Raw genomic sequence first — 27,275 nt, 5'->3', positions numbered from 1 at the left:
TCAGCATAAAAAAATGTGCAGAAAAAGTCGACTTATATTCGAGTATATATGGTATTATGTCTGTATGCCTAAGGGATCATTGGACTTAACAGTTCTCAAACAGAAGCCACCATAGAAGCCAACTCCCAATAATATATTTATTAAGTTAAGGGGCATTGCCATTCAAATGGGATGTGGGTGTTGTGATCAATTATGCAGGGCAGAGCTTACCTGCCCCCCCCCCAATATTTTATTCAAGTTGGTACCACTGGAAGCCACTATGCCACACAACAAACCACTTCCAAAACTAGGGTGTTATATGACATGGGAGGCTGATGTTCAATGGATATTAATAAACAGTGGTGCCTCGCAAGACGAAAAGAATCCGTTCTGTGATTCTCTTCGTCTAGCGGTTTTTTCGTCTTGCGAAGCAAGCCCATTGACGGATTAGCGGATTAGTGCTATTAGCGCTATTAGCGGCTTTTAGCGGCTTTTAGCGGCTTTTAGCGGCTTTTAGCGGCTTATCGGCTTATCAGAACAGCTGATAAGCGGCTTAGCGGCTTAGAAAAGGGGGGGGGGGAAAACCCGCAGGAACTCTCAAGACATTTTCGTCTTGCGAAGCAAGCCCATAGGAGATTCGTTTTGCGAAGCACCTCCAAAACGGAAAACTCTTTCGTCTAGCGAGTTTTCCGTCTTGCGAGGCATTTGTCTTGCGGGGCACCACTGTAATATAGTATTGCTTTTTACCGCTACCAACTTGGATGGCTTTGAAAGAGGATCAGACAAATCTATGGAGAATAAGGCTGTCCTTGGGGGGAAATGCTCAAAATTGCACTTCTTGCACATAAGCTCTTAGGCATAGCTCTTTGGATCTTAGCCATAGTCTATTTGTTTTTGGCCATGTGCATGTATTTTGGCACAAATGTGCCTAGAAATAATATGCAATCGATTTACAAAACCAATATTGTTTTGTTTTTGTTTTCAGGATTCGTCAGTACACTTCTGTAACATCTGCAGTGCTAAACACAGAGGTCCAGGCAGTGCCATCTTGGAGATGAAAAAATAATATTCTTTGGCATGTTGAGAGCTTATATTCTTCTATGTGTGACTACTTTAATGTGGCTCAGTGGAGCAGTGCTTCATTGTCAATATGCTACACACTGTGTGCATATGCGTATGTAACTTTGGCTGTGGATGTAGTAAGAGGGACTCTTTAAATCATCCAGCTCACTGATATTTCCTATGTGGATTTAAAGTGCTGGCAGCCAGGAAGTAATCAATGTGTTCCCTAATACACCATTGTGCAGTTCAGATGCGGTCACCTGTATGCTTGCTTAATCTCTACTAATTAATGAAAAGTAAACCTAAGTGGGAAAGTCATTGAGTTGATACGGTCTGTTTACAAAGTCAAAGCCTGTTAACAGGCTTGAAGTCGTAGCTGAAATTGCAGTTTGATCTTTGTACAAAAACTCTTTGGGGCTCCACATTCAGGAACATGTACACGCATCGCCTTTCCAAGATCAACTTGTGTTCTGTACATTTTATCCTTTTATTTAGGGGACCTCAAAACAGTTGTAATTTCTAAGATGTGAAGATGATAAAACTAAAAACAAAAACAAAAAAAACCTGCCAATTGAGACCAGGGTTCTACCTACTTTGAGCATCCTAGTTACAACACAAGCCGATCAAATGCCCCCAGGAAGCTGACAAACATGGCGTGAAGGCACAGCCCTCCCCTGTAGTGTGTTTCCAACACCTGTTATTCACAGGTATACTGCCTCTGGTCTTGGAGGTTCCATGTCAATCTGTCCATCTATTTGCCACGGCGGCGCATACCTTTCCTGAGTTTTTCTAGGCTGCCAGTTGCTAAGCAGTCACCAAGCGCTTCCATCTCTGCACCAGAGGTACTACCCCATCCCCTAAACACCTGGACCCCCTGGACCATAGCATGCCAGGCACTCCTGTCTTCCACTGCCTCCCGCAGCTGGTCAAACTCATGCTGGTAGCTTCGAGAACACTGTCCAACCATCTCGTCCTCTGTCATCCCCTTCTCCTTGTGCCCTCCATCTTTCCCAACATCAGGGTCTTTTCCAGGGAGTCTTCTCTTCTCGTGAGGTGGCCAAAGTATTGGAGCCTCAGCTTCACGATCTGTCCTTCCAGTGAACACTCAGGGCTGATTTCCTTAAGAATGGATAGGTTTGATCTTCTTGCAGTCCATGGGACTCTCTAGAGTCTCCTCCAGCACCAGAATTCAAAAGCATCCATTCTTCGGCAATCAGCCTTCTTTATGGTCCAGCTCTCACTTCCATACATCACTACTGGGAAAACCACAGTTGGTGGGTGGAAAATATACGATGTGTAAAATGTCTATAGCAGGAGATCTTTGTAAACACATTGGGAAGGCACATACGGCTCCAAAGATGCCACCCCACATATAGTGGGTTCTCTGCGTGCGCCAGTCTTGGCCCTTGCATGCATTCGCATGAACCAGATAGTTGCCACAAGCAGAAGGCAAACAGCATCTGCTTCAAAGTGGGATGGTTGTGCAGTGGCTCACTTCTTTGTCATGATGCCACAGCGAAGCAAAAAGCCAACGCCCTTTTCTCCAGAGCCCCTGGATTTGCAGTAGCTACATGAATGTGCTACAAAACGTTCTCTGCTCGCCCCCCACCTCCTGGCTGCTAAACAGGTTTCGTAGACCATAGCATCCTGTTAGTAAAATAAAATAAATCAAATGGGGAGAATGAAACTGTCTTTAAGTACATGTAACCACAGTATTTTCCTGTGCCTCTTGCTGTTTAAACCTAAGTCTTTCTGACCCATATATTAGTACCGTCATCTGGATTACATAATCCCAGATGTTTGCATATTGTTTCGTGAGCTCATCTGTCCTCTCTGAACTATATTGTGCTATATGATGGAGTCACAGCTTTTTTTTTAAAAAAAGGAGGAAGATTAAATCCTAGTAAAAGCTTACTTTAGCCTCGTTTTGTGGATCTGTATGATTGCAATAATATCTGTTTCCATAGCATCTACATGGATCCTATACAAAAATCAGTAGCGAGGAAAAAAATTTCCATCCGTTCTTAGCATGACTAATGCTTTTGTCTGGCTTTTGTCCATTGTAATGGTTCTCTTTATAAGTGAGCATGATGTGCGAACGATCTTGTCTGCTGCAAATAGGACCTGGTTTTTGGCATATTACATTGTTTCACTACGGTTTCTGTAATTGCCTTTTTCAGTTAATAGACAGTAGCTTGCAGCTTTGCATACTGTATTTTTCCATGTATATGACTATGCTTTTTGCTAAAAAAAATTAGGCAAAAATTGGGTGTCCTCTTATACACGGATAGTGAATGCAGGGGAGGGGGTGTGTGATTAATGGCAGTAGCAAGCAGGCAATTGGCTGCGGCAATTGGGCGGGTGATTGGCAGCAAGTGGGCGAGTGGGCAGTTGATGGCGGTGAGCAGGCAGATAATTGGTGGCTGCGGCGAGGTGTGCGATCGGCAGTGACCTCCCCCACCCCACCCCAAAAAGCTAAACAACTTAATTTCTTAATTTGGGGTTAAAAAAATTAGGGGTCGTCTTATACATGGGGGCGTCTTATACACAGAAAAATATGGTATGTTAGGGCAGTGGTTTTCAAAGAGTGAATCCTGGGTTTCCTCTCAAGTCACAGGTTTCCCATGCCTGTTGTAAGGAAAGCTCTTTACCTTCCTCAGACTTTACCTTTTCTGTCCTTATTTAGTCCTATGGACAGCTCAGTTGGCAGAGCATGAGACTCTTAATCTCAGGGCTGTGGGTTCTGTTGGAAAAATGCCCCCAGGAAGGGTGCCAACTTCCCAAGACACCGAGGCGTCTCTCCAGTGGTCACTCTCTGGCTGGAAACTGCCCTCAGTCCAGAGAGACCGGTAATAAGCGACCCCTCCATCCTGAGAGGAGCACACTCGTCTTCTGGTATCCCATCACAGAAGAAAGAGACAGTCAGTAGTCTACTCACTACTTTATTTACAGACTGTACACAGAGCTCTCATCCGACATGTCTGCTCTCCTGAGCAGCAGGCACAAAAGTCATACTCGACACACACTTCAACTCAGAAGCGAAATTAACTCTCTCCAGTTACTGAGAACAAGCAGAGACTTCCTGTCTCACGCTCACAGACATCACATGATGTCAACAACCGTTGTGTTGCTCCTTGCAGCTGGTGAGAAATAAAAATCCCAACAGGTTTGAGCCCCATGTTGGGTGAAAGATTCCTGCATTTCAGAGGGTTGGACTACATGACCCGCATGGTCCCTTCCGTTCCAGCTCTTTGATTCTTAGTCCTGCAGTCCTGTGCATATGTAGCTGGGTGTAAGTTTGTTGAACTTAGTGGGATTTATTTCTGAGTAGTCTTGCATAGCGTTTGGTTGTACAGTGCTAAATCCTCTTGCCACGTTCAATTTTGCAAACTTTCCCCCTAGAGGTAAATTCAATTCAAATTAAGTAAGAGACAGAAATAATTCTCCCCCACCCCATAAGGCCAGTGCACTTGGAATGAAAATTTAAAGGCATGTCAATTATGTAGACTTTAATCTATTTCCCATGGTTATTGGCAGGAGATAAACCCTAAGATGGAGCTGCATCTGCTGCTAAAGCCAAATCTGACTTCAGTTGACGGATTTAAAAATAAAACCCTGAACTAACATGTACTAAGAAGAAATGTTTTTAAAGATGTCCGCCCACCCGCTTCCCCCATCTCCCCAGGAAAATATTAACTGGCAAAAGTGGTTCCCAGGAGTTTGTGTGGTGATTCTTAGATGGGAAAATGAGAAGAAGAAGAAGAGTTTGGATTTGATATCCCGCTTTATCACTCCCCTTCAGGAGTCTCAAAGCGGCTGACATTCTCCTTTCCCTTCCTCCCCCACAACAAACACTCTGTGAGGTGAGTGGGGCTGAGAGACTTCAGAGAAGTGTGACCGGCCCAAGGTCACCCAGCAGCTGCATGTGGAGGAGCGGAGACGCGAACCCGGTTCCCCAGATTACGAGACTACCGCTCTTAACCACTACACCACACTGGCTCTCACAAAGATGATATATCTTCCCTACCGAGAGAGAAACTTGCACCAAAAAACCATTGTTCCTTTTTTAATTCAAACAACTTGAAAGAGTAGCTTGAGACCATCTTGGAAAGTTTAACGATCACATGAACAGCAGAGAACCATATCGTGTGTTATCCTGGAGACACCTCAATTTGCCGACAAATCAACCAGCCTTGATGTACATGCCTGTATGATATTGCAAGTGTGTGTGTGTCACAGTCACACTTTATATTTTTAGGTCAATCCAAAGTATGCCCTCAATATTATGTGAGGCTTGTGAAATCAGGAAGATTCTGCTTTGTACAAAACTGCTAATTTTAAGTGCTGGGGATTGTCCGTAACTAGAATCCTTATGCAGTGAGACACCGAGACATTGAGGTTCTGCTTCAGTCCAGAAGCTGCCTTGACAGATTGTAGAAGGTCTATTTTGTCTTTTATTTGCTTTTTGTTTTGTGTTGTTGAAGTCTTTCTCCCCAGGTGCACTGAGAAGGAATAATGCCGTGAAATACACTTCTAGGCACGGGTCCTTCTTTGGATTGGGTTTCCATGAACGGAAATGTGTTCTGCTTCAAAAGCCCAAGGCTATGAAGTAAGTGTGGGCTCTGGGCTGTGTGGGCATCTGTTAGATACGGTAGTTCTTTTGGGGGGGATTAGCTCCTTCAGGCAGCACTATGGATGCTCCATGTTTCTCCACTCCAGTATGAATGAGGGAGAGTGGGACAGCTGAAAAAGATTGGTAGCTTGGAAGTAGTTTTCAATTTAAAGCTAATGGGGATTATAATGGGGATTCAATCACAAGTACATTTTCTACAGAATTTCATTTAAAGTAAACATTCGGAAATAACAATATGTGCTAGACTCTTTTTTTAATTAAACCTGCCATTCTGCTGCAAACCGTGAATTGCTGCCAAATGCTGATATAAATCCTTCAGAAATTACAGCATCTCCATTGCTCATTGATCCTGGCCAAGCAGCCTAGAACTGGAATTCTTCTGTTGAATTCCTGTTGAAATTATCTGTGTGACCAGAAACTTTCCGGTGCTCATATGGGCATGGTTGTCCATGTATTCTGGACCCTGATATAATCAGATACAGTTAACTCTCATGTTTACTTTACATTATGCAGATGGACTCATAGTCTAGCCAATCTGGCAGACACTGCAGTTGGGGAGAAGGCATGCCAAATGGGAAGGACAAAAATGGGGGGTGAGCTGCAATTGGATTGATGTACTTGAGTCAGAACAGTTAAATATTTTAATTAAAACATGCAGTATCTGGCTGGCTGATCTGCCCCCTTTTGGATATAGCATCATCTCTGCCTCCCCACCCAGTATTTTCAAAGCCAAATATTTATGGCTCCAAGGTTTAATTGGTAGATAAATGAACTAAAATTTCAGTTGAGTAATAAACTAGGCACCCATTTTAATAGGCGAAGTTGTGAATCAAAGGACACATTAATCTCTGAGGCATTTATTTATCTGGAAGATTTATAAGCCACTAAACATTATCAAAGACAACTGTGCTGTACAACAGATGAAAACATTTCTGCAAAAAGGAATATAATACAGTGGTACCTCTGGATGTGAACGGGATCCGTTCCAGAGCCCCGTTCGCATCCTGAGTAGAACGTAACACACGACTGCGCATCTGCCTATGCGCGGGTCGCGTTTCGCTGCGCAATGCACGTGATGTCATTTTGAGCGTCTGTGCATGTGCTAGCGGCGAAACCCAGAAGTAACACGCTCCGTTACTTCCGGGTCGCCGCAGAGCGTAACCTGAAAACACTCAGCCTGAAGCATATTTAACCCGAGGTATGACTGTATTGCACTTCAAGTATATTACTGTAGTAGAAAATGAGGAAAACTATTAGGATACCCTGTACCATGCACACTTGTTACTTTCTTGTGCATTGTCTTTTCTCTCACACACAACTGATAGAGGAGAGGCTGATACAGGGAGAGGCTCTCCTGCAGGTTTTTGGGTCTCATGCCATTTAGGTTTTAAAAGTGAGCATCAGCACCCAGAACTGGGTGTTTAAGCAAATGGGAATTCCATTGCAGGTATAATACGATCCCTCTAGGTTGTTCTGTTCAAAATTCTGCACTAATTGAAGTTCCATGTAACCTAAAAGGCAACCCCACATACAACATTACAATCCTAGGTTACCAGAAAATGGGCAACATTTGCCAGGCTATTCCTATCCAGGAATGGATGTAGTTGGTGAACTAACAGAAGCTGGGAAAAGGCTGTCGTCGTCACCAAGGCCACCTGGGCCTTGAGCAACAATGCTGGATCCAGGATTACTTCCAAACTACATACAGTGGTGCCCCGCAAGACGAATGCCTCACAAGACGGAAAACTCGCTAGACGAAAGAGTTTTCCGTTTTGGAGGTGCTTCGCAAAACGAATCTCCTATGGTCTTGCTTCGCAAGACAACAATGTCTTGCGAGTTCCTGCTGTTTTTTTCTCCTCCCCCCCTTTTTCTAAGCCGCTAAGCCGCTTATCAGCTGATCCGATCAGCAGATAAGCCGCTAATAGCGCTAAGCCGCTTATCAGCTGATCCGATCAGCAGATAAGCCGCTAAAAGCCGCTAATAGCGCTAATCCTTCAATGGGCTTGCTTCGCAAGACAAAAAAAACAAACGCTAGATGAAGAGAATCACAGAACGGATTCTTTTCATCTTGCGAGGCACCACTGTATTTGTTCCTTCAAGGAGAGTGCAAACCACCCAGAACAGGCTTCACACCTGATTCCCAGACACACGAACCACAGTATCCCCATCTTGTCAGGATTCAGATTTATTTGCTCACTAGGTGGTCATAGGTCAGCCATTGTCTCCCAGAATCAGTCCCTGCCTGCTTACATGAGGTTGTGTGCGTGTTTATGGCTAGCTATACATCCCTGCTCATCTATATATGCTGAGCATTATGATGATTGGGGAAGGCAGGGTGCATTGTTTAACTTTACATAGTTTAAAAGACTTTGCTTCTTCGCAAATGGCTAAGTAGAAAGTTAACAAAGAAGCATTTAAAAGAAATCTTCAAGGAACAGATTTTTTTGGAATTTGTTATTGAGTCAGACAATATAGAGGCTAATTTTATTCTATTCCATCTTACATTTTTGCCATGTTGTCACTGGAATTATGCCAATGATAAATTGTTTTGCTCCATTCAGCGTTATGTAGAACATCCCTGAGGACTAATAACGGGTTGCAGCATCAGATTCCATCCATGATGAATGTTCCAGAAGAGCTATAAAAATCTATAATCTAATATCCTCACATATTATGATAAAATATCAAGCTACTCAAAGCGCTGAGTCACCCCAAGAGGAATACTTATCTGGATGTAGGAGCCTAAGGGATGAACAACTTTCATCTGGTGTTAGGGCTGCAAGGGCTGCAACTGTTATGGTTAACCAAAAAAAGTATCGTAACCTCACTAGACAAATTATACCATCAGCCTAATTATAAAACATAAAAATAACAGTTCTCAAACGATCATCATTCGTGATCCTTTGGGAATGGGAAGCCCCAGCCTTAACAGTGTTATGGCCTCTGCACCAACTGTTTAAAAATTCATCTTAGTCCTCTATTCATACTGCACCACTTCAGCTGGATCACTTTGCAGCATTTGATACTCAGGTTAACCTCTTTCCCTTCCCCCACTGCCTAGTCACTGACTTGCATTCCTGGATAAAAAACAAACAAAAAACATTTAACATTGGCTATTTGTGTGTTGTAAGCAGATACTGTAAGCCAGGGGTCAGCAAACTTTTTCAGCAGGGGCCCTCAGACCTTGTGGGGGGCTGGAATATTTTTTGGGGGGGGATGACTGAATTCCTATGCCCCCAAAATAATCCAGAGATGCATTTTAAATAAAAGCACACATTTTACTCATGTAAAAACACCAGGCAGGTCCCACAAATGACCCAGAGATGCACTTTAAATAAAAGGACACATTCTACTCATGTAAAAATACGCGGATTCCCGGACTGTCTGCGGGCCAGATTGAAAAGGCGATTCAGCCAGATCTGGCCCCCGGGCCTTAGTTTGCCTACGCATGCTGTAAGCAGTCCATATCAGCACCCTGGAGAGCTCCTTTGCCATTTCTCCAAGGATCCAATGTGCTTCTGTTTAGCAACGTCTGCCACTTGTTAAGTATCATTCGAGTTTTGCTTTTTAATAGTAAAAAAGCACAAATGTAGTTGGCACCCTTGCTGGCTGTAAAATAAACCTACCATGGCAGGAAAAAGAAAATGATGATAGATGTGCCTTCTAAAAATAGAGAAAGCAAACTTGTACTGCAAAGTCTTGGTGTGTCTTATTGAGCTTTCCAGCTGTGAGGGAGTTGCTTTAAAACTATCCCAATTATAGCTAACTTGACTGTACACCAAGCATCTACTACAACTGCACCAACAAATTAATGAATTGATGAATGGCTTCCTCCTGTTCCACACCTTAACGCTCTTAGCCAATTCACCTCCAGGCCTGGATTTCCTATTTCAAGGTAGGTTAAGTTTTATTTTTCTGCTTTTTGTGAGGGAAACATTCTGCAATGGGTCATAACTCAAGTCATAGCTTTTGCATGTAAAAGGTCTAAGGTTCAGTCTCTGATAACTCTAGATGGGGCTAGGAAAGACTCCTCTCTGGGACCCTGGAGAGACATACCAGACAGTATTGACAATACTAAGCTAGATGGAGCAACTAGCTGACTCCATATGAGGCAGCTTTGCATGGGCACATTAGGGAAGATGCTCCCAGTGGTCTTACCCACATACATAGACAAGCCTTCTCTCTCCCCTCTGTCACAATGGAGACTGTAAGCTCCTTGAAGGAGTAGCCTGTTCTTTTGGTTTGTGATATTCTGTCATGTTCTACACCGGTAGCATTTTATGAATGATAACACTGGCGGTTAAGAGGACTTGTCAACAACTGTGGTGCTTTGACTCTGGGCAGCTTGGCTCTTCTCTGCTCTTGATTGTATCTGCCACACAACTGTCATTGACCGTTATTTTCTGGTAAAATTTGACAGTGTCACCTAGCAACTTGAGAGTTTATTATTATAATAATAATTTATTATATTTATTATGTCCCACTCTTTATCCCAATAAATTCAGGGCAGTGTACATAGTACTCTTCTCCTCCCCCGATCCTCACAACAACCCTGGGCAGTGGGCTAGGATGAGTAAGTCTTACATGCACAGAGTTATTACCGAGTGAACTTCATGGCTGAGTGGGGATTCAAACTTAAGTCTCTCAGGTCCGAACATGGCACCATCCTGGAGTTAATACACAATTTTTCTCTCAAAGTTGCACAAGGCTTCAATGACACTCAGCAGTGGTTAAAAATAAAATGTTTGCCATTTTGTTGTTGTTTAATTGCTTGAGCTCTTCAGTTGCTCAAAAGATTCCATCAACTGTGTCTCCGAAAAATTTTACACATCACTTGGGAAGACAGGCGAACTAATGCTAAAAGCAAAGATCACCAGTGTTGAAGCAATGATTCTTCAACATCAACTTCATGTTGATGTTGGTCATGTGCGGATGCCTGATTATCGTCTTCCAAAGCAACTATTCTATTCCAAACTTAAAAATGGAAACTGTAATGCTGGTGGTCAACAAAAGAGGTTTAAAGACTGTCTCAAGGCAAATCTTTAAAAATGTAGTATAAACACCAACAATTGGGAAACACTGGCCTGCAAGCGCTCCAATTGGAGAACAGCCTTTACCAAAGGTTTCATGGGCTTTGAAGATGCTCAAACTCAGGGCACAAAGGAGAAACGTGCTAAGAGGAAGGCACCCTTGGCAAACCCACACCGTGATCAACTCCCACCTGGAAACCAATGTCCCCACTGTGGAAGGACGTGTGGATCCAGAATTGGCCTCCACAGTCACTTACGGACTCACTGTTAAAACCGTGTTTATGGAAGACAATCTTACTCAGCTATTGGAGATCAGCAAAGAAGAAGAAGCTTGAGCCTTTCAGCTGCTGGTCATGTACAGACAGAGGAAGACAGTATGCCCATATTTCTGTTTCTTGATGTAACTTTGCAAATGACACCCATGCTTAACCTGCTCAGAAAACAAACTTTGCCCCCCCAAAAATAACAATACACTGTTCAGCTCATGTTCACTTTTATGTTTAACCACAGTTGCAAGATGTTTGCAGGTTATTTTTTTATTTATTGAATTTATATACCACTCTATACCTGCAGGTCTCAGGGTGGTTCACAGAATAAAATAAAAATAAAAAACCACAAAATGCATATTCAAAATAAAAACAACAACCCAATAACCCCCTCCCCCCCAAAAAAATCACCCCACGTTTTAAAAGGGCACAAGATGTCAATCAAATCAACCAAAGGGCTGGTTAAAAAGGAACGCTTAGAAGGTTGCCTTCTAAAAAATACTAAAGCAAATCTATTAAACTAAACAGATTTTTTGGAGAAGGAGTGTGAGAAAAAAAATTCTTATAAGAGATAGTTGAAGAATTGTGTTTCTATAGTGATGTTTACAAGGATGGAAATTTAGTTAGAAGGAACATCTTATATTTTGAGGAACTGCTGTTTTTATTACTCCTGCTTGAGATTCAGGCTTTGAGTACGTCAGTAAATATAATTTCTTAATTTGCAGTCCCTGGACTATATCATTTATAAGCTCTGCTTCCTCAAGTGTTAAAGACAGCAAATACCTGGCAAAACTCCAGAGAAATGGGAAGTCAAGCTATTTTAGGAAATGCCTGCGAAGAAACGAGAGAGAGAAGCAATCTCCATCCATGCAAATCGTCTACAGGATGCAGCCCAGTCCGATACCTTCACATTGGAAGCATCATTATGGCAATAAATCTCTTGGGAGTGTTTGGATTAGGAGAACAGATGAAGTTGTGGAGAGGATGCCTGGACTACAGGCTTCATGAGAGAGATGTTCAAATCCACACTTACAATATTGGCGGTGTATCCAGTTAGAAGAAGTGTGACTAGCTTGTGCTTTCTGTGTTCGTGCAATGCCTAAGTCACTCCTTGCTTTTGATAAGATAGAAAGTGAACTTCATGTAAACTGTTTGATCTGTCTAGGGATGAGCTTATTCCTTGCGAATGCCTCCTTCAATAACCCACACAGGACATGGTCCTGCCGAAGTTAAGCATTTCAAAGTCCATTAGTTTCAACGGGAGAGTGAAGTAATTCCTTTGGGACTTTAAAGTGCTTAACTGGGATTGGATGTGTCCATATTATTGTTTGGTTTTTAGCCAAGAATTAATAAGGATATGTCTTTTTCTTGGAATTACTTCTACATACCTCTAAATCAGGGGTGTCTAACTTTGGCAGCTTTTGGATGAGATCTGTCCCAAAGCCATTTTTTCCTGGTCCAACCCAATTTGATTCAGGGAACTTAAAAAACACACACCCAAAGAACAAAAAATATCAGCTGGGTTCCACATTTTTTCATTCACATGTGAGTCTGGATTGCTTTGGTATGGGATACTCCAGCTACCAGTTATTTAGAGACTCAGTGTAGTAAGAGTCTGTTGCTCGAAGGGAGGGCCATCTGAGTGGCAAAATCCACTTCCTTGACCTCTGTCTGGAGCAATGGCCTTCAACCCTAGCTCTTCCATGTGCAAAACAGTGAAGTCCTTGTGCCTCAAACAAGATCCTAGGCCTGAGGGCAGGGGTAGTCAACAAGGTGCTCTCCTAGTGTTGCTGGACTGCTTATCCCATCAGCTCTAGCCAGCATGGCCAATGGGCAAGGATGATGGAAGCTGGAGTCCATCAATATAGGGAGGGCCTTGTGTTGGCTTCTGCTGCCCTATGGCATTGTCAAAGGTGCTTCCCAGCCAAAGGAAAAGACACAACAGATAGTTAATTGTCGAAGATTACACAGGTGCTTCTACTGCTCTGCACCCCAATCTAGTGTAGAGGCTTCACACATGCAACCGGAGACTGCGCCTGCGTGGCAACTTCCTCTGCTCATCCCTTTTCAGTCCCCTGCTGGTTCTGGGAGACAGTGGGGCAGGCAAGGGTGGGGAAGCACCTGGACCTTCACTTGCCTGACCTACCTCTTCCTTATCTTCTGACCCATCCTGTGCTCCACCCTCCAGCTCTGAAGTTTCCCTTGCCTCTAAATCTTGTCTCCACAAAGCGTTGACCCCCCCCCAATCAGACTCCGGACTCACTCCCCCCCCCCACACTCCAGCACCTTGCCAGTCCCTGACAGGCATGTGGCAGGAATAGCAAGTAGTAAATTCAGGAGATCCACTGGCTAGGATGGATTGCTTTTAATCCCTCTAGATTTGACCAGCGAATAAATTGCTGTTCTAAAAACCAAGCTTTCCACCTTTTAATGCATCTATTTTGTGAATAAGCATGCACAGTAATTAGTTCCTATAAACAATTGAAGCCATATTGACTCAGAGCCTTTTTGCTACGTAGTAGCATTATCGGACACATTATCTAAGATTAAGATGGACTGGAAAACAAAAAGGGACAACTGCTGCTCATTTTGCGGGTACATGTTTCCTACTAGATTGGCAAACCAGCCTTAATCCTGGCCGTGGGTACCCGAAAGTAATCCCCGCATCTTATTTACTTCCAAGAAAATATGCGTAGGATTGGAGCGCCCCCCTCCCCAGCATCCTACGCACGTCTGTTCAGAATTAACGAGGAGGGCTGCACGGGATTGCAATCTGGGCGTCACGTGTGAACACGCTTGACAAGCCCTCCTCGCCTCCTCCGCTCGCCGCCCAATCTCTCTCCGGCTTGGCCACTGATGCACCAGCTCCTCGGCCGCTGCAGCTTTAAGACACCTCCCTCCGGCTTTCCTTTGTCCCTCCTCTTTCTCTCCGGGATCCGACCTCCATCTCTCATCTCCCTCGCTCTCTGCAGCCGGGCTCCGTGTGATTTCCCTCCTCGGCAGGATCCCTGCACCAGCCACCATGGCCGACATGAAAACAAGCGGCGTCTTTGCGAAAAATGTCCAGAAGAGACTCAGCAGAGCGCAGGAAAAGGTAAGCCGATGGAAGGACCGAAGGGGATGCAGGTGGCGAGGAAAGGAGGCGACTGCCCGCCTGGGGCACCTTCTGCATCCACCGGGCTGCGGAGATAACTGGAAGGCTGTGGGGGCAACGGGGGGCGGGTGGGGAGAAGGTCCCTGCGGCAGTTTCTGTGGGGGTGCAGAGAAACCTCCTCCGGGGAGGGGAAAGCGCCCCGCGACGCCCGCTTGGAGCAGAGGCTCAGAACGCGCCTTTGCGCGCAGCTGCTTTGCATCCTGTGCAAAGGGCCTACGAGAGGAAAACCACCGCCTCCCCCCGGGTCCACTATTCGGTTTCTCGATGGATCTTGGACACAGCGATCTGGCGGAGCGCTGGCATGTGGGCAGTGATGCTGAATTACACACACACACACACACACACACACACACACCTGAGGCCCCCGCCCCGCCGCCGCCGCCTTAAAGGTGCGCTGAAAAAAATATCTCTGGAGCAGCTCCTCGCTGCTGATCCATATCTGCCTGGGCTGCTAACGGAGGGACTAAGGCACGTCCTTCAGGGGAATCCGAGGGCATCGGCTGCAAGGCAAGAAACAAGGGCTTTCTGAAGAGAGGGATGCAGAGAGCTGCGCTATTCTGGGGACACGGGGAGAGGCGGGCAGCAGCTCGCAGCGCGTGGCTTTCTGGCTGTTTGGGCTGTTTGAAATGCGCCCTTTGAGGCACGTCCGCAACTGGCGAGTGGATTGTTGAACGGGGCTCTCCAATGCGCGTTTGGCTAATAAATACCTAATAATGATGGTGGTGGATTTTCTCCCCTTCTCCGCTGGCAAGCTGCCAGTATCAGTGATGTTATGTAATATCCCTTGTCCCATTTAGTCATTATTCTCTTGAATGAAGTGATCCGAGATGGACTGATGCAATGGCACAACTTGTTTTCAGCCCAGTCAGTGCTGTTCTGTCGCTAAGGGATGAACCATGTATTGTTGGCACGCAGGCTGGGACCCCACACAATGGCCGAGGCTGCACCGATCTACCTGGGACATTACTGGAGAGGGTCCTGAGTTTCATACTTGGGCCAGTCCTTAGTTTGGAACAGGTGCTTGCATCATGCATGTGTGCCAAGCTGCTCTGATAGGTGGTGCCAGATTGAGAAATTTGAGGTCCCTTGGGCAAAGTGCCTTCAGTGGACCCTCAGAAAGAAGGAGATGTGGACTGGGTGCTCCCCCACTCCGCCTCTGAGCTTCTGGTGGGATCCATGCCAAGCACAGATGTCTGTGCTGTAGGAGCAGTCGTGCCTTTGGCACTCTTGAGACCTCGAGCAGATGCCCGACTTGGCCACTCTCTGGAGACAGACTTGCTGATGGTGGCTGGTGCAGAGGACAATATCACCTTGCACATTTTCATAAAGGTGCTGCCTGGGTGAAGTCGTTTTGCAGTTACTGAGAGAGTTTTGTGGTCCTTCCTTTACTCCCTTCCCATCTCTGTGAGAACATTCAGGGCATCAAGCTAGATTTTCTGAGCCCCCGTAAAATTTTTGGTTAGGAGAAGAAAATTCTTGGGGCACATTGATGGGAGCCTCTACGGTGGGTTTGCTTGTACCACCTCCTTGTTTGTGGCCTTGATAAAACCAAAGGGAGACTAAGTCCCTTGGTAGCCTGCAGTGTAGAAGGAGGATTGCATCTGCAGAGCGGATCTATTCACAGACCGAAAGATTTGGCTGTTCCTCGGCCCCACCTCCATGCTTGCACACTTTCCATACTGTAAGAGGATTGTGTTTCTTTTAATAACCACCCAAGCTCATCGTGAACTAATGTGATCTTCCTTGCCGCGCTCACTTGGAGAGCGGGGCAATCAATTGCTAAGAAGGCTGTCTCTAAATCACCTCTGTGGGCATTGCCAAAGGCCACCTTGCCCGTGTCACTGGACTTTATCAGAGTCTCCTGCCAGCTCTTTGGTGAGCAACACCTAAGCATTCAGAGACACACCTGCATTTCCAACTGATTGAAGATATTCCTCCGGGCACTGATGGTCTGTGTTGTCCTGTTTCCTGATGGTCTAGACGTAAGGCTTCTTAATGTTCAAGTAAATGCTGGCAGGGACAAGCAAGAGATGGTTTGACTCAAAATGGAAGGATCTAGGCTTCCATTTTGGATCTAGAAGACCATCTTCTAGCCAAGTGGTGAGCAAAACACTTAGTTACATGTAGTTTCATGTGCAGAGTGAGTATCAGCCAACCTACCTGCAATATCTTCCTGTGCAAGTTTTGGATAAGAGTGCAGAGAGGGAAGATATCACAGTAGGTTTTGTCTTAAATTCCATTTAATAAATGGCACATGTATAGCATGTGTTTGTTTGAATTTGTTGCATTTCCCCTCTAGGAGTGAGCAACACTCACCTAAGTATAGAAGACAAGCGAGACCTGTAACAAAATGTTGCTGTGTGGTGTACTCTTGTCCTGTGTTCTGGCCAGCCAGTCATGCCCTTTCCCAGGATACTCTATTGAAGCATTGTCCTCTCCACTCCACAACACAGCCAACATTCCACGGCTACTGAGCATGCTCAGTCATCATCAGGCTGCTTTGGTCTTCTCCCTCCTTAGAATTTCCTGGCCTGGCCTACATGGGTAGCAGAGAAAGAGATGGCGGAATGAACTGGGCACTAGAGGTGGTATTTCGGGAAGTCACATTTTGAATGCTCTCTTGTGTTTATTAGCTCCCTGAAAATGGAAAGCCTTCTAGAACAGGGTGGGGAACTTCAAGCCCATGGGCCAAATGTGTCCAAACCTCTCTGTCCAGCCCTCAGGACACTTCTCAGACCATGCAGCCTTTGTCAGCTCTGCTCTGTGCGATCCTAACGTTTTTGCCTGGCTGAAACGCCTCCTTGTCCTGTGATAGTGCCTCTTGCTTGCCTTAATGGTGTGTGTGTGTGTGTGTGTGTGTGTAGAAACCTCTGACTGTTGCATGGCTGGACTGCAGCCTGCAGTACAGTGGTAATAGTCAGGGCTGGCGTATCCATGAGGCCAGGTGAGAAGATCACCTCAGGCAGAAGGATCCACAGGAACAGCAGATCTGGCCTCCAAGGAGTACATTGCCTGCTGCTGCTGCTGTTGTGGTGGCAGTGACAGCTGTGGCACTCTCCTTGGAGGCCAGATCTGCCATCTCCTCAGCAACACACACCCCCCCCGCTGCCTCTACAGTGGCCTCTTGGCCAATAGGAGGCATTGCTGGTCTCTTCCCACCCTTGTTCCTGATGTCAGTCTTCACTCACCCCTTCTTCCTTGGTGGGTTGGGGTGGATGCCATTTTGTGGTTCGCCTCAGGTGCTAAAAAGGCTTAGTCTGGCCCTGGTAACAGTTTTCCACCTCTGACACAGAACCTCTCCCTGTCTGCTTATTTCCTGTTTTCTGGGGTTTTGTCTTTTAAGCAATGCAGGGCAGGGGTGAGGGATTTTTTCACCTCAGCAGGCCAGCTGTTGCCCCTCACCCCTTGCAGGCCACATTTGACAGAAGGGTGGGTGCCCACTTCAGCCGACCATCTTTGCCCCCCAGCAGAGCCCCTTTCAAAGCACTATTTTGTGCACTGCCTTGAAAGGGACTGTTGAAGATCTGGCCGTCGGCTGGTGTCAGATATGATGTCAGCTGGAGGCCAGGTGGCTGTGGCTTAGCTGAAATGGATGGACTTGTGGGCCCAATGGGAGAGGTCTGGAGGGCCTAATTAGGCTGGTGGGCTGAAAGTTCCCCATCCCTCCAATGTAGAAGTTGTAATCTCACACTGGCAGTCTGAATTCAGTCTATTCTACTTCCTCATTCTGCTGTATGTGTAGACCTGTGTGCTAGGACAGGGAAATTGGGGGAGGCCCATAGCTCAGTGGGAGAACACCTGCACAAGGTCCCAGCTTCAATCCCTGAAATCTTCAGACAGGGCTGAGAAAGACCTTGGCCTGAGACCCTGAAGAGCCAGATGGTCTGGCTTGGAATAAGTTCGCTTGCTATGTTCCTTATTTATACCCTGCCCATCTGGCTGGGCTTCCCCAGCCACTCTGGGCAGCTTCCAACAAAATATTAAAGTACAGTAGTTCATCAAAAGCTTCTCTAAACAGGGCTGCCTTCAGAAAAAGTCATCTAAAAGTCTGGTAGTTGTTGTTCTCTTTGACAACTGGTAGGAGGGCGTTCCACAGGGCGGGTGCCACTACCGAGAAGGCCATCTGCCTGGTTCCCTGTAACTTGGCTTCTCGCAGTGAGGGAACCGCCAGAAGGCCCTCGGCGCTGGACCTCAGTGTCCAGGTAGAACGATGGGGGTTCCCAGGTACCTTGTAGCTTAGAAATTGCATACCAGGCCTTGGGAATATGGACTTTTCATTTGGTTTTGTGCTTGGCCGGTGCCTAAAATCTAGTGCTGGATCCTAAACAAATGAAAGCTGGAAATTCTGAAATCCTTTCCAAGCCCCATTGACCCCTCAGAGAAGTTGAGGTTATTCCCCAGTTGAGCACTTTGAGTCATCAATAGTTGGTTACACAGATTACCCCCCCCACAAGACTATTAGTAAATCTCTTAAGGCAGCCCATCCCATTTTGTATCTAGCATTCCTTGGACTGAAGTGCTCCAAGGCTGTGGTTCAGAGTAATCACTGAAAGCCCAATAATCACCTGTGCTTCATCATGCGGATGAATGGGCTGCTTTGCACACTGAAGGTCCCATATTCAGTCCCTGGCATCTCCAGGACTGAAACCCGGAAGAGCTCCGACCAATGATGAGGCAAATAGGCAGGTGGCCAGACACAGCACACAGAAACCTCTCAGGCAGACACTCAGGCATTCTTCACCTGTGACATTTTGTGCGTCTTGTGTGTTTATATTTTGTTCATTTATTTACAAGATGGCTTTTCCATCAGCCTAAGTCTTCGAAGTGGCACACAGCATGAAAAACAATAAAACCCAAACAACCACAACAATAAAGAAAGGTTTTTAAAAAACATCCTAGTGCACAAACCAGCAGAATATTTCAATAACTACAATATAGCCATGAATTGAGATCCAGGGTGGGAGAAAATCACTGTGGGATAGCTTTTCCCAACGTTTATTTTCGGGGGGGGGGATGCAAGGGTGCGCATACCCCTAAACATTTTGTGAATCTATATTTGGCCTCATTGAGGGACAGTATTTCAATATGAGTAGGAAAATGAGAGCATCCCTAAACATGTTTTAAGGGGGGGAGCACTGGCTTTTTCTTCACAAGAGGATACAGTGTACCTCTAGTTGTGGACACGATCTGTTCTGGGGTGCCGTTTGCCCCCCCGAAAAGTCCACAACTAGAGCGGCGCTTCTGTGCCAGTGCAGAGCACGATAGGGCGCTTCTGTGCATGTGCAAGTGCGCAGAACTCTTCAAAACCCAGAAGTATACACATCTGGGTTTACCACGTTCGCAAGCCGAAAAGACACAACATGAACCTAACACAACAAGAGGTATGACTGTATGTAATAAAATCATGCACAAAGGTGTTTCCCTTGTCTGCCATTGTTCTTTGGAACATTTATTAACATCTTCCTTCTTTGCACCATTAATGCAACGCTTCAACCTTTTCCTTATGGCTGTTTCACAAGTGTCAAATGCCAAGGGCAATATTTTTTGGGGGGGGGGGGGCTTTCATATTTCCATAGACTTGCAAATGGTTAATACTGTGTGAATCCAAATAGCCATAGGTAGAAGGTACACCCCCTTGGGGTTGGAGCGGGAAAGCTCAGTGAAGATGGCAACCCAGGATGTGGCAGCTGTGAAAAAGGTGAATGCCACGCTAGGGAATATCAGGAATTGGATTGAAGCTAAAACAGCCAGTGCCATATTGCCACGATACACATCTATGGTGTGACTACATGTGGAATACTTTGTGCAGTTCTGTTCACTTCTTTCACCTCAGAAAGGATATTACAGTGTTGAAGAAGACGAAGAAAAGGGCAACCAAAATTATCAAAGAGATGGAGCAACTTGCTATGAGGAAAGATTGGAACATTTGGGGCTTTTTAATACAGAAAAATGGCGAGTAAGGAGACACACAATAAAGATGTATAAAATAAAGTGTGGTGTTGAGAACACAACCAAAATGACGAATCATTTTTTGAGAATTAGAAACCTTTTGTAGGCTAGCTAAAGAACTATTATAGTTGCATGAAAACGCAAGCAGGGTTTGAAATACGAGAAGCAGTAGAAAGACGTTAAGCCTAATAACTCAGGACATACATGGTATGTTAAAATATGCAGCATTAAAGGAAAAACAGAACATCATGGGGTGGGGGGAGTCAATGGATAAATTAAAGGGTGGATGGTAAAGTATTGTGGATGGTATGTATGTAAACTTTTGAAAACTAAATAAAATTTAAAAGAGAAAGTGGACACGAGAGACAATTCTTCCTCTTTTCATGATATTGGAATATTTAATGAAGTGGAATATCAAAAGATTTAGACAGGCAGAAGAAAGTGCATCACATAGTTAAACTAGAAGATGCAGTGATAGCTTGATTCGTCAGATATCTTTTAAAGCCATCAGTGATGACAGGCCGCGATGGGCATGGTCTACCTCCACTGCTGGAGACAGTGGGCCTCTGATGACCAGTTCCTGGGAACTGCAAGCAGCAAGAATGATGTCGTCTTCAAGTTCTGCTTGCAGACTTCCTTCCTGTAGACCTCTGGCTAGCCAGGATGAGGACAGGATTCTAGACTAGGCAGGCCTTTGATCTGATCCAGGAGGACTCTTTTTATGCGGGCGCTCTACAAGTGGGGTGCCACCACAGAGAAGGCCGTCGCTCATGCCACCACTGCCCTCAACAGTGGGATGCAGAAAAGAGCCGCCTCTGAAGATCTAGGGGCCATCTGTTTGAATTTAAGGCCATATGTTCATTACTTACTTAACGAGGCACTGTAATGAGCTGCTGTTCATTATCCACTTAATTTCTCCATTTCCACATCACATTTATATGTGGACATACATGGATCGAACAACATCTAAATATCAGTTAATTGACTTTGATAGCAGGTATTAAGTTATTTGTAGTGCAATTCTGTACATGTCTACTCAATAGTAAGCCTGGTTGTTTTCAGTGGGGCTTAATCCCAGCTAAGTATGTATAGGATTACAGTTTTAACTTCTTGTTTTGTGAGTTTATGTAAGGGGGAGTGCTTTGTGTTTCTCCGTTTCGGTTATTAATTATTATTTGTGGGCCACTTTCCCCTAAACTTGTACCTAAAACAGCTAACAATGCTCAGAAAGTAAAACACAACAGCACAGATCAAAACATGGGTTGGAGGTGATGGCAACTGAATTAGTTACCATCACCTCCAGCAGCCAGATGACTGGGTCTTGCCTGGGAATGGGTCTTCCTAACCTGCCTGAAATTTTCAGTTGGCCCATTTGCTCTCTCTGCTGTCCAGGCACTCATTGCAGCAAAGGGATAACAAGAGCACAAGAGCTATCAAGCTCAGTTGGCATGCTGTTTATTAGATGAGAATCCATTATCCTCATCACACCACCTGCCACCCTGCCTGCTGCTCTCCTGCAGCAATGAAGAGGGCTATTGTTCCTTCATCCACCTCCAGACATGGCTCCCAAGAGCACCCTTGGCTGCCACCCTTGACTGCACATCTGCAGTGTGTGCCAAAAGGACCATCTATGGCTGTGCTATTATAGTTGCAGGGTGGTATCTGCACTGAACAGGGCCAGTAGAATGGTCCTCATGAGGAATTTCCCTGCAATATTAGAGAGCAATGTGAGAGTCGGTCTATATTTTGTGCATGGCACTAGTGAGTTTTCCTCCCCAGCCTCCTGCTGTGTTGTTGAGTACAACTTGTGAGTTTTGGTATCCTTGATGACTGGCAACTGTGGGAGGGAACTTTGTAGGGTAAAGTATAGGGAAAGGTTCAGGTGGGGTCTGGGAAACTTGCCACAGGGACAGTGGCGCCATCTTCTGAAGAACGTTGAGGGGGCCTGACGCCACGTCCTGATGTTACATGTGCGATGTTGCATGATGTCCTGACATTGCTCTGAACCCATCTCCATGTTTTGCCTCAACAATGGGGGTCCCCGGCCCCCCAAACAAACACTGAGGGGGCCCAAAGTGCCTCAGCCCCCAGGAGCCAGCGCCTGTGTGCAGGGATGTTAGCCTCCATGTTGAAAGTATTCCGCAGACTAGCTCTCAAGATAAAACAGGGTCTACCTCAAGCTATACAGAGAATCTAGGATGGTTAGATTCCCAAAATGTAAAATGCTGAAATTTAAGGAAGAAGAGGATTCATATGTGTGTGTGTGGGGGGGGGTATTAATGATTGAAAATGTTGATTTGTTTCAATTTAATGCTGTTGGCTGTTCAATGCCCAGTTCATCGCTGGAGCCATGTTTCAGAAATGGCTGGCTCATGGGACAGTAGGTCATTTGCTTAATTACAAGTACTGATTTTTAAATAGTAACATTTACTCTAAAGATCTCTCATCCATATATATATATATATATATATGCGTTTTCAAAAACAAGAACAGAGAGAACATTTAACCCCCTCCCCTCCGCCTGTCCCACTTACAACTTCGTACCAAATACAGCATATATACACATACCCTATGACTTCCCTTCCACCCTTTTCCTGGTCCCTTTGCTTTCCTACTACTCCGCGTAATGCACATCTTTTTAATCATCAGATTTCTTATCTATTAAATACTCTTATCTATTTCAACTGCTGGATTTACACGAGACCTGCTAAGCCATGTATTTCTCCATACTGGTTCTTGAAATAGTCAATAAACATTATCCATTCCTCCTTATATTCCTTACCTTCCTTTTCTCTTATCCTGTTTGTCAGACCAGCCAGTTCAACATATTCAAACATTTTACACTGCCATTCTTCCTTAGTGGGTGCTAGACTTGTTCTCCACCTTTGTTCCAACAAGGTTCTTAAAGATCTCTTACGCTGATGTTCTCTGGGCTCACCCTTGTCGAAAGCAGCATCTTTGTTTTTAGCCAGAGCAAAGGCAGATTCCTTTGGGCAGGAGTTGATGTGGTTGCGCACTTGAAATCAATAGGTGTGCTTGGGGTTGTTGTTGTTCATTGGTGACAGGTGTTTGGTATTTCTCAAAGAAAGAAATTATTCTGTCTTTTTGTGACTTGCCCTGATTATTCTTTTAACTTCTCTACGCTCTATGTTTCTTAGGGGGAGCTGCATGCTAGAGTGGGAAAGATGAGGTGATTCTTTTGTTGTTTATCGAATAAGCGCTTGTGGAAACGAAACAGACAAAAAGCACTACAGAATTTGCAACGAGAATTGCACCACGGAAGCAACTTTTAAATGTTACAAAATTAGGATGAGCAAGGTCACTTCTAGGTTAGAAGATTAGAAGGTTAGAAGATTCAATTCCATAACTTAAAACAGCTACTGCAAGCCAGTGTCCTTTGACAAGGACCCGGGGCAGACAGGGTGCTTTGAAAACACCTGCCGCCCCTATAGGCATGTACCAGTTGCTGGGGCAGCTCTGTAAATCATGCCTGTCTGGGGGCAGGGCTGCCCTCAGCAAGGCCACCACCAAAAGGGGGGGCAATCAATGGAAACAGTCCCTCTGGGGCTCCACTTCAGGGGTGGAACGAGGGTGTGGGCCAGCCCACTTGTGCTAAAATTATTGTTTGAATGAGGATGGGGTTTTAACTGCAGTGGCTGTTGTTTATTTGGGGGGTGAGGTTGTTTTAAATGATCCTTAAGTGTCATATTGGGGACACGGGTGGTGCTGTGGTCTAAACCACTGAGCCTAGGGCTTGCCGATCAGAAGGTCGGCAGTTTGAATCCCCATGACGGGGTGAGCTCCTGTTGCTCGGTCTCTGCTCCTGCCAACCTAGCAGTTCGAAAGCACGTCAAAGTGCAAGTAGATAAATAGATACCGCTCCGGTGGGAAGGTAAACAGCGTTTCCATGCGCTGCTCTTTTGGTGTTCCATTGCACCAGAAGCGGCTTAGTCATGCTGGCCACATGACCCAGAAGCTGTATGCCGGCTCCCTCAGCCAGTAAAGCGAGATGAGCGCCGGTACCCCAGAGTCGTCTGCGACTGGATTTAACTGTCAGGGGTCCTTTACCTTTAAGTGTTATATGTTTATTTGTTTTTTGTATTTGTATTTTTTTGTTTTGTTTTATAAGGCTGTTTAATATTTTCCAGCCTTTTAAATATGTTAATGTTTCATTGTTTTTGATTTAACTATTTGCCTTGTATTTTTATCCTGTGAAACAACAACAACAGGAGGCCTTTTTTTTGTGTGCCTCCTCCGTGAGAGGTCTGGAGGGCAGCAACACAAAACAGGGCCTTTTCTGCTGTGGCTCCCCGTTTGCGGCATGCTTTCCCTAGGGAAGCTCGCCTGGTGCCTTGGTTACATATCTTTAGGCACCAGGTGAAACTGTTCCTCTTCTGCCAGGCCTTTAGCTAATTAAACAATCTATGGTCTTTCTAATTGTATGTGTCACCTGTTGTACGTGTATTGCTACTGCTTTATTTGTTATTATGGTATGTAACTTCGTGTTTTTAAATGGTAAAACTCCCTGAGGTCCTCAGATGAAGGGTGGTATATAAAGTAAAGGTCTTTTTTAAGGGGAAGGGGGAAGAAGCGCCTCAGTGCTGCCATGGGGAGAAGGTAAGAGACTTTCTCTTTCATGTTAGATTACCCACAGTATTGCATGTTGCCAAATCTGATGGACTGCAGCTAATCTTAACAATTGTTTGCTGAAACAAGCCAAATTCAAACTGTAGTTTATGAAGCTGGTTTGTTTCAACAAACCACTGTTAAGATTAGCCCTGGCTTCGGATTTTTTAATCACACAAAAACTGGAGTGAATGGAAATTGGAAGAGAAAGCTTTTTAATCCCTTGAAGTTGTGCAGGCAGAGCTCATCTTCACTGCAGCTCATCTTTGCAATGCCAAACCATGGTTCAGCTCTGTGTGTGAAGTGGCTCACGAAAAGATCTCACAATATGGAATAGTTCCATGTGTTTACCTTGATTAAACTTCCTTCTAAATCGTGTTTGGAGCCCCATAGAGCCTTATTTACCACGTCTCTTTATTTGCTCATTAACATTATTGTGAGAAACTTCACTTTTCTTCAGTAGTAACCAGTTGCGTTCCCAAAGAGCATAATGCTCATTTTTTAAACGATATTGTGCAATTATCCACGAGAAGCAGTAGTTACAGATTCTTTACTTTTGTGTTAAACTACATGAGTCTTGGAGAGATTAATGATCCCTTCTGTGCTTGGTGTAAAGAGAGACTCTTATAATTACCTGCCTACCAAATATAAAAACCGTGTTAATTTTGGCAAAAACGAAGGAGTGTGTTTTACAAGCAGTTGGATATGTCAGTTGGATATTTAGTAAGCACTATAAGATTCCAAGTGAAAATTCTATGGCATGTCAATCTGATTTTTCAGAGTGTGTTATCTAGCTTGTTTTACATGGTTCTCTATTATTATTTTACCCGTATTTATCACATTTGTATCCTGTCACTTCCACCAGGAAGATCTCAGGGTAGTGTATATGGGCACATCTTACTCTTTCCTCAGTATGATCCCGTGGATTAGGTGAGGCAGCGTAAGGGTGTCTTGCATAAAGCAACTTAATAAGATTTCTGGATAAGGGGAGGCACAGATCCAAGTCTGTGTCAGCATAGATCACACTTCAGCGTCAACACAGAGGCCTGCTTTACATGTCCCACTAAGCCAAACCATTGCTTATTGTGACTGTGTGAGCATGCAGCCTCCCTGAAGGGGATCGCGGTTGCTTCTCTCCTCCCTGATCGTTTTACTACTGCACCATGCTGAGCTAAGCCATGGTTTGGTTTAACACGTTTTCTAAATCTGGACTCATGGCTTAGCTCACTCTAGACTAACATTGAGCCGAAACAAGGGACTCAGCTACACAGCTGCAAATGAAACGTTTTAAATGTCTTGTAAAGTGCAATATATAAATGTGGCACTAGATGGTGACAGTGAGCTATGCAAAATTCAGTGTATTTTTCAAAACTGTTTTTAAAAAGCATTTTCACAGCGTTTTTTATATGTGTGTAGATTCCATTAAGGTTTGCCCTCTAGTGTCAAGTGCACGGTTTGTCCAGGAGAGCTAAACCGTGAGCCTCTGTTCTCCTTTCCTGGAGCCTCTGCACACACACATTTGCACTAAGTCGTGATCTGGCTTAGCATGCAGGTGACCAATCTCAGACCCTGGCGCCAAATTTGGCCCATGAGACTCTACCTAGGCAATGCCTTTCCCATACCACAGCCAATGGGCCCCATATTAAGGAATTAGTTTTTCTCACTTTGAGGATTGATGATGATTATTAAATTTTATATCCTGCCCTTCATCAAAGGGTGCTTCACAGAATAAAATACAAGATAAAACACAAGTAAGTAATTAAACTAAAACAACAAAACAATAACACCCCGCCCCCAGACACATTTAAAAGGCTGTAGGATAGGCATAGGCAAACTTGGCCCTCCAGATGTTTTGGGACTACAGTTCCCATCATCCCTAGCTAACAGGACCAGTGGTCAGGGATGATGGGAGTTGTAGTCCGAAACATCTGGAGGGCCAAGTTTGCCTATGCCTGCTGTAGGATGTTAATCAGTCAAAGGCCTGGTTGAAGAGGTACATATTTACCTGGCACCTAAAAATATATAATGAAGGCACCAGGTGAACCTCCCTGGGGAGAGCACTCCACAAACAGGGAGCCACCACAGAAAAGGCCCGTTCTCGTGTTGCCACCCTCCAGACCTCACGTGGAGGAGGCACATGAAGAAGGGTCTCAGGTGATGAAAGCAGAGTCTAGGACGGTTTGTATGGGCAGAGGCTGTCCTTGAGGTATTGCAGCCCTGAGCTGTTAAAGGCTTTATAGGTCAAAACCAGCGCTTTGAGCTGGGCCTGGAAGCTAATTGGCAGCCTGTGTAGTTGGGCTAGGATCAACGTAATATGCTCAGACTGTCTGGCCCCAGTGAGCAATGATTCAGCAGCTACTAAGCTGTAATAAAGCTTCCTTTTCTGTATCAACATCAACTGTGAGCCTGTGACTTATAGCACTGCAGGGTGCAGTGACTCAGCCTGTGCTAAGGGCAGTACTTCTTTTGCATATGAATATGTGTAGCAAAAAACCCTTCAACATAGCTTATAAACATTTACGTGCTGCACAGTGCCGAAAACTTTCATTAGTTGACTTTGGTCCCAGAAATGAGGC

General features: G+C 45.0%; 2 protein-coding genes and 1 long non-coding RNA gene across 8 annotated transcripts in view; 2 read left to right on the top strand and 1 right to left on the bottom strand.

The window, feature by feature from the left end:
• VPS41 (VPS41 subunit of HOPS complex) overlaps nucleotides 1-2,955 on the top strand; it is a 118,970-nt gene extending 116,015 nt beyond the window's left edge. For both annotated transcript variants that reach the window (XM_083468780.1, XM_083468779.1), the window contains exon 29: nucleotides 965-2,955. In XM_083468780.1, coding sequence (XP_083324906.1) covers nucleotides 965-1,045 — 81 coding nt within the window. In that variant the 3' untranslated portion in view covers nucleotides 1,046-2,955. The remainder of the gene's footprint in view (nucleotides 1-964) is intronic.
• Nucleotides 2,956-5,706: 2,751 nt separating this feature from the next.
• Nucleotides 5,707-10,417, bottom strand: LOC310690204. The gene is made up of 2 exons (XR_014517975.1): nucleotides 7,754-10,417; nucleotides 5,707-7,372 (listed from the first exon to the last, which is right to left on the bottom strand). It is a non-coding gene; the product is annotated as an uncharacterized lncRNA (long non-coding RNA).
• A 3,244-nt stretch (nucleotides 10,418-13,661) lies between these two features.
• The window catches only part of AMPH (amphiphysin), a 91,206-nt gene continuing 77,592 nt past the window's right edge, over nucleotides 13,662-27,275 (top strand). For 2 of the 5 annotated variants that reach the window (XM_083468807.1, XM_083468805.1), the window contains exon 1: nucleotides 13,750-14,064. In XM_083468807.1, coding sequence (XP_083324933.1) covers nucleotides 13,993-14,064 — 72 coding nt within the window. In that variant the 5' untranslated portion in view covers nucleotides 13,750-13,992. Of the gene's footprint in view, nucleotides 14,065-27,275 lie in introns of all 5 variants that reach the window. The other 3 variants (XM_083468809.1, XM_083468806.1, XM_083468808.1) reach the window with 3 other exon arrangements.

Source organism: Podarcis liolepis (genome assembly GCF_965112155.1).
Source record: "Podarcis liolepis genome assembly, chromosome: 12".
NCBI classification, from domain to species: domain Eukaryota; kingdom Metazoa; phylum Chordata; class Lepidosauria; order Squamata; family Lacertidae; genus Podarcis; species Podarcis liolepis.
Note: the sequence above shows the minus strand (reverse complement) of the source record. Positions and strands in the feature narration are given on the sequence as shown.